Source organism: Mobula birostris, chromosome 1 (genome assembly GCF_030028105.1).
Source record: "Mobula birostris isolate sMobBir1 chromosome 1, sMobBir1.hap1, whole genome shotgun sequence".
In the NCBI taxonomy this organism is placed as follows: domain Eukaryota; kingdom Metazoa; phylum Chordata; class Chondrichthyes; order Myliobatiformes; family Myliobatidae; genus Mobula; species Mobula birostris.
The window spans coordinates 148,975,604-148,988,705 of NC_092370.1; the positions used below are offsets into that span (position 1 = coordinate 148,975,604).

The window sequence follows — 13,102 nt, forward strand, 5'->3', positions numbered from 1 at the left end:
AAACTGAAGTCTTTTTAGATGTGCCTCACCGTCAGACTGTAGACGCGCACTGTTTTATCAGCTGAACAGGTGTAGAGTTGGCCACTGTGTATCTGCATGGCATTTACAGCTGCTTGGTGACTCTCGAATACTCCCTCGGTTGGATCTTCCTCTTCCCCGTCATCAGAGGACATTTCTAAAATAGAGGCACACACCAGCAGTAACACTCCACATTACCAAGCCTCAATCTTCCCATTTCTGAGGCCATTCCAGCTGTAACTCTGTTAGATTTGACCTGGAAATCCAAGCTCCACCCTTCTCTGGGCAGTTAGGAGTGTAGATGTTGCTGCTATCTCTGGCAGGAAATTACAGCTAAGGGTTAATTCTAAGTTTTGGAACAATGCATGAGAGGTGACCAGGTTATCCCAGAACATAGGTAAGCATGGAATCCATTCACAGAACCTGCTAGGCATCAGATATTTACAGCTTATGGCCATTGCAGCAGATTTACTAAAGTAAATTGTTTATATACTGTAGATTTTTAAGTGCAGGACCAAATATGCTGATTATTACTGTGTATATCCCTGCTCCCAATCTCACGGCCAGTAGGCCAATTACCCAGGAGTGGTGTGAGGAGTTGTGGGGGGTGGTGGGAGGTAGAGTCTGAATGCCGAGTCCTGCTTTTATTTCTGTCTAAGGCCACATGAATCAGAAGTTACTCAGACAGTGGGTGCTCACATAGGGATAGGATGGACAGACGTGGTGCACAGAACGAACATCGGGTTTCTAAGTTGTTGATACCTGATGTGTTCCTCGATTCCTTCTGTGAAGACACAGGAGTTTGAGTCTCAGCCACACTATTTAAAGACAAAAAAATGTTTTTGCATGAAACCGATAGGTACTTAATGTCACAGAATACTGTACCTATCCCCACTGCCTGCCCTATCTTGTTCATCCACCAATTACAGACATCAGAGAGAACACCCCTACACTCTCTGCTGTAGCTCACAGAGAAGCATTCCAATCGGGTGGGAAACTGGGGGGGGGGGTACAAAATGAAGCACAATGCAGAGGGTGGGGCTGAGTGGGGGGCAAGGGAAGGAGGGGAAGGGACAGTAACAGATCAGTTGAAGAAACGGAGAAGGGGGACTGAGACAGCAGGGTTGAGGCAGGGAGGATGGAGGGGCGTCGAGGGGAGGGTGAGACAGGGAGGGTTAAGGCAGGGAGGGTGGAGGGATGTCGAGGGGAGGGGTTAAGGCAGGGAGGATGGAGGGGTGTGGAGGGGAGGGTGAGACAAGGAGTGTTAAGGCAGTAAGGATGGAGGGGTGTGGATGGGAGGGCGAGACAGGGAGGGTTAAGTGGGGAGTGACAAGAGGATGGGGTTCCTACAACTCTGAGCCACAACTGCTGAAGGTGGAACCTCCAGCAAAGTGTACGGCTGGAGGAAGAAGTGATACTGGAGAGGCATGGATAACCAGTGAGCTGGAGGAAGTTGGGTGGGGAGATTGAACCAGTTGAGGATGATGGTCTTCTACTCTGGGTGTGAGGGGAGCTCATTTTTCGCAGGACATCTCACCTTCTGGTGGCCACATCAGTACAACTCGTCCCTATTTCGCTGGTTGAGGTCACCTCATCATAGGCTGCCTTCAGGTGAGCAGCACTGCCTCGAGCCCTGGCCGCCCGCTCTCTCTTAGGTGGACTGTCAGGCCGCTCATTGCCAGATTCCAAAGACTCAATAGCTACCACTTCTGAGGTGGGGTTGCTAACTTCCAGAAGTTCGACAGAGGAATCACTGTCTGTGGAGGCACTCCGCATCTTGCTCTCCTCTTTCTGACAGCCTCTGGTCCTGAACACCAGGGGTTCATCTGACTCTTTATGGGTTGAGGTTGTGACCTTTGCCTTGGTGACCTTCTTGTTCTTCAGTTTGCGTTGAGGTCGGATGAGCTCTGCATCCTGCTCTGTGTCGCTATTCTCCCCTGCTTGGGCCGCTCGAGACTTTTTCTTCCTGAATTTCTTTTTCTTCTTGGAGCTTTTGCTGTCGGAGGGAATTATGGAGGACTCAACCTCCTGTTGTAGTTCACTTCCCTGGCTCTTATCGTCCCTCCCCAGAAACCTGGGGCCCTTATGGTGCTTGTCCGTTAGCAAGAAGCTATGGTTCTCTGGCACAGCAAATAACTCTCTTTGTTCATATGTTGCAGGCTCAGCCCCTGACCTCTGGTCAGATACAGGAGTGGCAGTGCCAGTCTTTGCATTGTGATCCCTTGTCTGGTGCACCACAACAGCCTCCTCTCTATGGCCCGGTGGTGGGAAGCCCTCAGTCATATGTTGGAGAGATGAAGGCAGTGTGATTATGGGGAACCCAGCTGATGTAACTTCACCTGCAGAAACAGGATGGGAGATGTAAGCCTCACATAGCATACAGGATAGAGGAAGCATCAACAGCAGTAACTTTCACTTCCTATGTGACATTACACATTGTCCCTGTAACTGGAGAATCATCACAGCATGCCATGCTCTCATTTGGCCTCTTAAATGTTCCAGCTCTTTCAGTGCAAATTTATTGCAGATGAGGCAGATTTTAAGGCATTCCTTCAAGAAGATGGAGAAAGTGCACTGACTGACTGCTGTGACATAGCAAATGACTTTTGAAATGTGAAAGGTTTTGGATCAAATCTCAGATATACCTTTTGAGTGGGCTCCTTGAAGAGGGGCTGAACCATGGCAATCATTCAGCATCTGGCCAGCGAAGGTAAGTGCTGCAGACATCTTCATGTTCTCCTCTATCCTCTTTGGAGAGACAGGCTCTTGTTTAATGGACACAGGCAAGGGATTCTCTGCAGCAACCTGGAAACCTGGGGCAGCTTGAAACGGAGGGTGTAGGTCAGCAGTGGATCCAGAGCAGGAAGGTGGGTGAAGTAAGGACGAGAAGGGGATATGGAAGCTGAGCTCACATGTGCTTCTGTGCAGACTGCCATTTTCTGTTTCTGGGCTCTGCACCAATCGCTCTCCAGAAGGAATGTTGGAATCTGGAGACCAAGAGGACTTGGTCAGCAAAGAAGAGGATGCAGCTGACAGCAATTAGTATGACTAACATTAATCATCACGGTAACACAGTGACATTTATAAACACCATTATCCTCTGCCTTTGACAGCACAATCCAGAAGAAGTTAGTGGATATCTTTGGTTCTAAGTCTTCCAATTGAGTGTGGTTATTCACTGGAGTGCACTTGAACCCAAGAAGCAACTTCTGCCGTCAGACCCTGCACAGATATTTGTACTTGCGATATCCTCCCAGGTGGCATGCACTAGCAATGTGTTTCCCTTCCAAGGAGTACTGCCTTCCAGATGACACAGCAGGCATCAGCTGCCATGCTCTATGGGAGCTGCCTATCCTCAATAGAGGAGGCAAGTTTGACCTCTGTGGTGGTTACACATGGGATCACCAAGGATTACAGTAAACCATGTAACAGTCCCACATAGCAAGGATTGAGGAGCTCCCATGGGGGCTCCCACACAATGAACTGTCTCTTTGGAATCCTCTTCATACCACACTACATCAGGCAGCAATGTTCCCTGTATGGGATACTCCTGTATACTCTCTTCATTTCCTGTCCTTTCTTACAGTCCAGACATGCCCCTCCCCCAAAACTCCAAAATACTCTCCCAACCCCCTGCACTCATGTTTCAGAATGAAATTTGCATTCATTGTCACTCAGCTCCTTACCAAACCACAACTGAAATCACATTTTCTCAAATGCTTAGGGCCACACCAGATAGTATCAGCATAATTCTAAGGAGAATCTCTGACTGAAATGGGGAAGGGAAACTGAGCTCGAACTCTTTGAAACAAACCTTGCAGTCCTTGAAGGATTTCTATTCTCTTGGTCCTTAGTGTATTCATTTCCAGGCTGATCTGTGTGGAAGACAAAATGGATGGCATGACTACAGCACAGCTAATGTTTGCAGAGAGCTGCTCTCACAGGAAACTTAAGGAATTTTACTTAACAGCTTTAGACAATAAATAACTACATCAAAGGAAATTAAAAAGGCTTTAAAATTGAATGGCGACATCTTTAAAAGTCATTATCAGACCTTGGGTAACACCCCTTTTTGTTCCCTTTCTACAACTGTCACTCTGTAAGCATTCTGCTGTTCATTCGCAGACCTACAGAGTGATTGGTAACTTGGTATGGAGAGCTGTTAAGGCAGGATCTCCAAAGAGTGAATCTACCATTCAAAGTCATACACCAGTAGGTGGGTAATGTGATGCATCAGCAGCCAGACATCCAGTTTGCAGATGACAGGGAAATTGGTCGAGCAGGTTATATACCAGCACTAAAAGTGAGCCTCTGGCCTACAATGCTTAAGCTGGCCATCAAATGAACCAATGGTATGAGTAGGTGGTGGATGGGCTTAGTTTATTGATCAATATTAATCATATCATATCAGAAAATGAGCAGTGCAATGAATATTGAATCTAATCCTGATAAGTCTGACCATGACTATGTATTTAGATCTGAATCCCACAGCAAAGGCAGCTACAATTTGGTCCCATTTGGTCCTGGGATAGAGGGGTCTCAGTGTACCAGATCATGAACATTAATGGTGGCAGCACAAGTAGATGGTGAAGAAGCATAGGAAACTTGCTTTCATTAGCTAGGGCATAGAATGCAAGAGCAAGAGGCTATGGTACACCTTATAAAATTTGATTAGGTCACAAATGCAGCATTGCATCTACTTCTGGATGTGTCTGCAGTGAAGAGGATGCTGAGGAGATTCACCAAGATGTTGCACTGGATGGAGCTTTCAGTTAAGAGGAGAGGCTGGGTTTGTTTCTCAGAGCAGAGGAGGTGGAGTGCTGATAAAATGGTGTACAAAATTATGTGAGGCCTACATAGATAGGAGGAGAGCATAGCTCTATGATTTGGTATTAGAGGCCATGCAAGAAAACAAAACTCCTCTTACAAGCTGTTTTACTGGCTCTTCACTCAACCCTGGAACATCTGGACAGCAAAGATGCATTCATCAGGATGGACGGTCTTATCGAAACCAAATCAGCATTCAACACCATCATTCCCTCAAAACCAATCAATAACCTTCGAGACCTTGGCCTCAATACCTCCTCGTACAATTGGATCCTTGAATTCCTCACTTGCAGACCTCAGTTAGTTTGAATTGGTGACAACATCTCCTCCACAATCTCCACCAGCACAGGTGCACCAGAGGGCTGTGTGCTTTGCCCTGCTCTACTCACTTTACACTTATACCTGTGAGGCTAAGCACTGCTCCAATGCCAAATTTAAGTTTGCTGACGACATCGCTGTTTTTTGCTGAATCCAGCATATAGGCGGGAGACTGAAAGTCTGGCTGAGTGGTGCCATAACAACTTCTGACTCAGTGTCAGCAAGACCAAGGAGCTGATTATTGACTTCAGTTGGAGGAAACTGGAGGTCTATGAGCCGGTCCTCATTGGGTGATCAGAGATGGAGAAGGTGAACAATTTTAAATTCCTCAGTGTTATAATTTCAGAGGATCTGTGCAATACAAAGGAATCACGGCAGTGCCTCAACTTTCTTAGAAGTTTGTGAAGATTCGGTATGACATCTAAAACTCTTGACAAGCCTCTTTTGATGTGTGGTGGAGAGAAGACTGACTGGTTGCATCACACTCTGGTATGGAAACAACTACAGCCCTCAATAGAAAAATCCTAGTGGACATTGCCACATCACAGGTAAAGCCCTCCCATCATTGAGCACATCTATGTGAAGTGTTGTCACAGGAAAGCATTCAAGACTCCCACCACCCAGGTCATGGGTTTCTAAGCTTGCAGAGTTTATTATCTCTCACACACTGCTCTCCGCCCTGTTGGTGCAGTCTTTCATTGATTCCATTACGGTTGTTGGACATATTGAGTATGCCAGCAAGAAAATGAAACTTGGGTTTGTATATGATGGTATATATGAACTTTGATAATAAATTTACTTTGAACTTTTGTCTATTACATCCACACCTCACTCCTGCGCTGTTTCACTGAAAGTACCTGTTGTTTAAGCAGCAGCAACTTCTGAACCTCAATATACGCAGCTTGGAGAGCAGATCGAGCCTGCAGCAAGTTTCCATCTAATCCTTGGCTTGTTTTATTCAGCTCATCCTCTCGCAGTGAAATGCTCAACAATTGCTCCAGCTGGCTCCTTTCTGCAATCAAAAACTTTCAATGTTGTACACTGGTGTAATTTAGAATGGTACACAGCTTAACGGGCAAAAACTGGTATGCAGTGAACATAAGGCGGTGCAACTGAGTGTACAGCAGCTCCAATACATACAGTCTACTGCACTGTTAGTAGCCTTCTTTCACTGAAACTCGAAGCAGCTCCCAAGCCTTGGGTTAATGAGTGATTTATACAGTGCTGGTAGATCTGAATGCAGGTCCCAGCAATTTGAAAGAGGGCAATATTTACAATATAATCCAGCACAGGAGTCAAGAAGGGCGAATAGCATGAAGTTTAGTGAAAATGATTCAAGGTAGCACAGCAGACTCAGCAGTGCAGGGAGGGGGACACTGGACAAGCTCACATTGTAAGGAAGTGTCTCACCATTAACAAGACTCACACTGCGCAAAGCAAATGTAGTGAAAGTGGGCTTGAGGTACAAAAATTGGATGGAAGTCTTATCATATGCTCAAGAATCAGACAGCACAGTAACTGCAGCACCCAAAAGGCCAAAACCTACAAGTAGCCTACTCACCTCTTTTACTTTTGATCTTTCTCCTCTTATTATTTCTCTCCAAACCATGAAGCTCTGGAGACAGGCCATCCTACAGGAAGACAGAAAGGCTAAGTCATTTCTGAACAGCAGTCAACACACTAACCATTCAATCATGTGCAATCTGGAGCCTGGTTCAACCACTAACACAACTGTCAAAAGAAACATGAACAAACTAGAAGTTCACATCTCAAATCTTGACCCAAGTAAGCAGAACCTAACACAGTTAGGAGATAAAAAATTATCAAATAGAGTTTCTGTTTGATCCCAGCTCTTGCCGTAAACTATGCAATTTAGTGCGGAGAGGTTCAGGGTTTGCTGAGGCCTGGAACACAGATTACCTGACGTATTCAATGAAGAATACAAAGAAGCTTGGGAACTGCAAACCCATGACAGTCAAATAGTATAACCAACTGGTCAAAGTCAAACATTCATTCAAAGTACATTTATTATCAAAGAATGTTTGCTTACAGGTAGCCACAAAGCAAGAAACCTGAAAGAACCTAATTAAAGAAAAAAGAAAAAGACCAACACCCAAGAAAAGGGAAAAAAACATAAATCAGCAAATAATTGAAGAGAACAACATTCCAAACCAAACTGAGCCTGGAATAGGCCCAAAGCCTCGCTGATCAATTCACCATATTAACAGGCTTCGGGGCAGTCTTCATAGACTCAGTGCCATGGAGAGAGGAGTGACCTTCGTGGAGAGCAAGCGAAATCAGCTCTTCCCTCTAATAGCAACACCCTGTCTTTTCAGTCTATCTGGGCCAGTGCTTAGCGTGACTAAACAACAGGACAGCAAAAGGCTCTGGCACCCTGGTGAGAGAGGAGAGATATGATCCAGTACTACATCTCAGGATGACAGTATCACTGGCCATGCCATTTAGTGTCTATCACCAGTCATCCCAAATAAATAGCCATGTACCTTCAACAGCATTGCTTTCAGTGGGCAATTAAAAGTCAATCACATTAGTGTGGGAATGGAGGCAAAAGAGACCAGACAGGGCAAGAATATCAAAAGAGACTTTGGTGAACCAATGGGGATCTTACAATAATCCAGTTTGATGGTCACTTTCACTGTGGAGTATTACTGAACAAGACCCTGAGTCCTGAAAATGGGAATACAGGTAGATGGGATGGCATGCTTGTTTTCAATGGCTAAGGCATCGATGCAACAATTAGGATGTCGTGTTGCAGTTGTACAAATTCTTGCTTAGGCCACACTAGAGTACAGTTCTGATATTCACATTAAAAGAAGGATGTGATCAAACTAGAGAGGGTACAGAAAATTATGTAGTCTGCACTAGAGAGGTTGTGTTATCAAGAGATGGGAAAAACTGGGCTTGTTTTCCTTGGAGCAAAGAAGGCTGAAGGGTGACATTGCAGATGTATATAAAATAGTGTACAGCACACACTCAGAGGCCACTTAATTAGACACACCTGTACACTTCACTAATGCAAATATCTAATCAGCCAATCATGTGGTAGCAGCTAAATGCATAAAAACATGTGTACATGGTCAAGAGATTCAATTGTTTTTCAGGAAGGGGAAGAAAGGTGATTTAAGTAACTTTGACCATTGAATGAATGCTCCTGCCAGGTGGGGTGGTTTGAATATCTTGGAACAGCTGATCTCCTGGGACTTCCATGCACAACAGTCTCTACAGTTTACAGAAAAACAAAAAGCATCCAGTGAGCTGCTGTTCTGTGGGTGAAAATGCCTTGTTAATGAGAGATCAGACGAGAATGGCCAGACTGGTTCAGGCTGACAGCAACTCAAATAACCACGTGTTACGACAGTGGTGTGCAGAAGAACATCGCTAAACACACAACACATCAAACCTTGAAGTGAATGAGGAGCAGAAGACCACCGATATACATTTGGTGGCCACTTTATTAGGTACAGGAGGTACTAATAAAATCTGTTTTTGTGTAGACAGACATGTTATTCGGCAGTGACATGGTGAGCAAAAAGGCCTGTTTCCACACTGTACAACTCTGACTTTACTAGAAACTCACCCAATGCGTCTGCCAAACAAGTACCTGGATTACTACCGGAAATAAATCTACCACTATTATATTTGTTTAAATCTACTTAGACAAAGAAGATATATGGCATCCATTTCTTCTCAAGAAAAGCCACCTCAGGGAGGAAGGACTGAATGGGCATCAGTTCTCATTCACTCCTTACCCCGAGGCGGCTTTTCTTGAAGTCGATGGAAGGACATTTACAGTTGCCAGAAAAAGTTTGTGAACCCTTTGCAATTACCTGGTTTTCTGCATTCATTACTCATAAAATAGGAACCAGAGTGAAGGGACACAGGATAGGTCAGGTGGTAAAAAAGCAGAGACAGCATGCAGTCAGACTGTCAGGAAAGGGAGGTAGATGATAGGACAAAATTGCAGCCAGTAGGACGAGTATCAGTGCATTAGGGATGCAAAATCAAAAAGGACAGCAAACACAGCACTCAAAGTATTATATCTCAATGCACGGAGTATAAGAAGTAAGGTGGAAGATCTTGTTGCACTGTCACAGATTGTCAGGTATGATGTTGTGACCATCACTGAATCATGGCTGAAGGATGGTTGTAGTTGGGAGCTGAATGTCCAAGGTTCAACGTTATATCAAAAGGATAGGAAGGGAGGCAGAGGGGGTGGCATGGCTCTGTTGGAAAAGAATGGCATCAAATCAGTAGAAAGATGTGACATAGGTTCGGAAGATGTTGAATCCTTGTGGGTTGGCTCTGTGGTTAAGAAGGCATACCGTGAACTGATCTTCATCAATCATGGGATTGAGTTTAGGAGTCAAGAGGTAATGCTGCAGCTATATAGGATCTTGGTCAGACCCCACTTGGAGTACTGTGCTCAGTTCTGGTCGCCTCACTACAGGAAGGATGTGGAAATCATAGAAAAGGTGCAGGAGATTTACAAGGATTTTGCCTGGATTAGGGAACATGCCTTATGAGAACGAACTTGGCCTTTTCTCCTTGGAGTGATGGAGGATGCGAGGTGACCTGATAGAGGTGTATAAGATGATGACAGGCATTGATCGTGTGGATAGTCAGAGGCTTTTTCTCAGGGCTGAAATGGCTAGCACGAGAGGGCACAGTTTTAAGGTGCTTGGAAGTAGGTACAGAGGAGATGTCAGGGATAGGTTGTTTTTTTTTTTTTTTTTTACGCAGAGTGGTGAGTGAGTGGAATGGGCTGCCAGCAACGGTGGTGGAGGTGGATACAATAGGGTCTTTTAAGAGACTCCTGGATAGGTACAAGGACCTCAGAAAAATAGAGGGCTATGGGTGACCCTAGGTAATTTCCAAGGTAAGGACATGTTTGACACAGCTTTGTGGGCCAAAGGGCCTGTATGGTGCTGTAGGTTTTCTATGCTTTCTATGAAACTGCAAGGGTAAAAGGACCCTGATGGCAGTTATATACAGGCCTCCCAACAGTAGCTGGGATGTGGCCCACAGATTACAAGAGGAAATAGAAAGGCGTGTCAAAAGGGCAACATCATAATAGTCATGAGAGGTTTTAACATGCAGGTTGATAGGGAAAATCAGGTTGGGAATGGATCTCAAAAGAGTGAGTTTGTTGAATGCCTACAAGATGGCTTTTTAGAGTAGTTTGCCATTGAGCCTAATAGGGGATCAGCTATACTGGATTGGGTGTTATGTGATGAATCAAAGGCGATTAGGGAGCTTAAGGTAAAAGAAGCCCTTAGAAGCCAGTGATCACAATATAATTGAGTTAAAATCGAAATCTGAGAGGAAGAAAGTAAAGTCTGATATAGCAGTATCTCAGTGGAGATTGTAGTGATATGAGAGAGGAGTTGGCCAAAGTAAATGGGAAGGAGATGCTGGCAGGCAGCAGAGCAGCAACGGCGTGAGTTTCTGGAAAAAATGAGGAAGGTGCAGGACAGATGCATTCCAAAAATGAAGAAATACTCAAATGGCAGAATAGTACAACGGTGGCTGACAAGGGAAGTCATAGCTAATGTAAAAGCAAAAGCGAGGGCATACAACAAAGCAATAATTAGTGGGAAGATAGAGGATTGGGAAGCTTTTAAAAACCTATGGAGAGAGCAACTAAAAGCTGAAATATGAAAGCAAGCTAGCAAACAAAATCATTTTCAGGTATGTAAAAAAATAAGAGATGACAGTAGATATAGGACTGCTAGAGAATGAGGCTGGAAAAATAATAACTGGGGCCAAGGAGATGGCAGATAAACTAAATGAGTGTTTGGCATCAGACTTCACTGAGGAAGACATGAGCAGTGTGCCAGATGTTGTAGGGTGTGAAGGAAGAGAAGTGAGTGCAGTTACTATTACAAAGGGAGACAATACTCAAAAAGCTGAAAGACTGAGGGGTACACAAGTCATCCAGACCAGGCCCTAGGGTTCTGAAAGAGGTAGCAGTAGAGATTGTGGAGGCATTAGCAATATTTGAAAAATAATTGGAATCTGGCATGGTGCCAGAGACAAACGCAATCTGCCTAAACTAATAACATACAAACACCTGTACTTCCCTTCAGTACTGAGAACAGCATTCAAACAATCACAGTCTGGCTTCGAAAAAAGTATATGAACCTCTGGGGTAATGCCTTCTACAAAAGCTATCTGGAGTCAGGTGTTCCAATCATGAGATGAGATTGGCAGTATGGGTTGTAGAGGTGCCCTGCCCGATTTAAAAAAAAGACACACAAAGTCAGTTTACTGACAGAGCCTGCCCTTCTCAAGAAAGATCTGTTTATGTGCACCGTGCCTCAATGAAAACAACTTTCAGAGGAGCTCAGAAGAAGAATTGTCGAGATGCATGAAGCTGGAAAAGGCTACAAAAGCATTTCTAAAGACATCAGTCCACAGTAGGAGAAACTGTCTACAAATGGAGGAAACTCATTACTGTTGCTACTCTCCCTAGCAGTGGGCTTCCTGCAAATAACACAACAACAGCACAATGTGCAATGCTGAAGGAGGTGAAAAGGAACCCAAGGGTAACCAGCAAAAGACCTGCAGAAATCTCTAGAACTTGCTGAAGTCTCTGTTTATGTGTCCACTGCAAGAAAAACAAAACACTAAACAAGAATGGATTCCTGGAAAGACACCACGGAGGAAACCACTGCTCTCCAAAAAAAAAACACCGCTGTATGTCTCAAGTTTGCAAAAGGCCACCTGGATGTTCCACAGCAGTCTCGACAATGACCTGCGGACAGATGGGACAAAAGTTGAACTTTCTGGCAGAAATGCACAACACTATGTTTGGAGGAAAAAGTACATGGCAGACCAACAACTCATCTCAACTGTGAAGCATGGTGGAAGGAGCATCATGGTTTGGAGCTGCTTTGCAGGGCCTGGACAGCTTGCAATCATTGAGGGCACAATGAACACAAAACTGTATCACAACATTTTACAGGAGAATGTCAAAGCAGTGGTTCGTCACCTGAAACTGAATAGAAGTTGGATGTTGCAATAAGACAGGGACCTGAAACACAAGAGTAAATCAACAACAGAAAAGTTAAAAAAGAAGAAAATTCATGGATTGGAACGGCCAAGTCATCAGAATCCAGACCTTAACCTAATTGAGATATTGTGGCATGACCTGAGAGGTCATGCAAGTTATCTCAGAAATACCGATGAACTGAAATATTTTTGTATGGAGGAATGGTCTAACAGCAACTCCTTTGCTTGCATCTTCAGAAACAGCTTTACTTCCATCTTTAATATCTCTGTTTTTCCCTTTCAGTGTTCTTTTGAAGACCATGACCTGGAGTTACACACTGACTTTGGTTCTTTGCAGGAATGGGACCTGGTCTTGGGATCTCACAACTGGCTGTTATTCAATATACCAAGGCCGTGCTCTAGATTAGCTTGCCTTTGGAGTTCTGGGATTTCAAGGCCCTGAAGGCGGGCAGACTCGTGGTTGGTGCCTCTGCAGGGAATCAGTGTGTCAGAGGAGACGGAAGATTGAAAGCAGCAAGCTGACTGCTGGCTGTGTGCCCAGAGACCTGAGTTCTTTGGGCACAGAGCTTAGAAAAAGCGACGCAATGGCCTTTTAACATCGTAAACCAGCGAGTTGTTTGTTATGTCTCCCCTCTCGCTGTGAAACAGAGACATCTCTTTTTCCCTTATTAGGGAGAGACAGAGAGCCTGTGGTATGTCAAATACTGGGTGAACATGTAGTCTTTGGGGTACTGCAAGTCTGTGTCTTTGCTGCACACTTGAGTGTTTGGTGAGGAGCACCAATGCCTTTTTTGCTGGTAGGGGAGGGGTGGTCATTGCTTTGCTGCTGCTTACGTGTGGGAGGGGGGAGCTGGGGTGGGGTTTGGGGTTCTGACATTTAACTGTCATTCATTCTTTGGGGCACTCC

The 13,102-nt window shown here is 44.7% G+C and overlaps 2 protein-coding genes across 13 annotated transcripts in view; one reads left to right on the forward strand and one right to left on the reverse strand.

Moving 5' to 3' along the window:
* heatr4 (HEAT repeat containing 4) overlaps positions 1-13,102 on the forward strand; it is a 215,762-nt gene that overhangs the window by 190,434 nt on the left and 12,226 nt on the right. The gene's annotated exons all lie outside the window — the stretch shown is intronic.
* znf106a (zinc finger protein 106a) overlaps positions 1-13,102 on the reverse strand; it is a 125,801-nt gene that overhangs the window by 28,109 nt on the left and 84,590 nt on the right. For 3 of the 4 annotated variants that reach the window (XM_072263475.1, XM_072263466.1, XM_072263455.1), the window contains 7 exons: positions 6,725-6,794; positions 6,021-6,175; positions 3,833-3,893; positions 2,664-3,005; positions 1,556-2,357; positions 781-836; positions 30-175 (listed from right to left, as the gene is read on the reverse strand). In XM_072263475.1, the coding sequence (XP_072119576.1) occupies positions 30-175; positions 781-836; positions 1,556-2,357; positions 2,664-3,005; positions 3,833-3,893; positions 6,021-6,175; positions 6,725-6,794 (1,632 nt within the window). Of the gene's footprint in view, positions 1-29; positions 176-717; positions 837-1,555; positions 2,358-2,663; positions 3,006-3,832; positions 3,894-6,020; positions 6,176-6,724; positions 6,795-13,102 lie in introns of those variants that run through there. The other variant, XM_072263482.1, reaches the window with a different exon arrangement.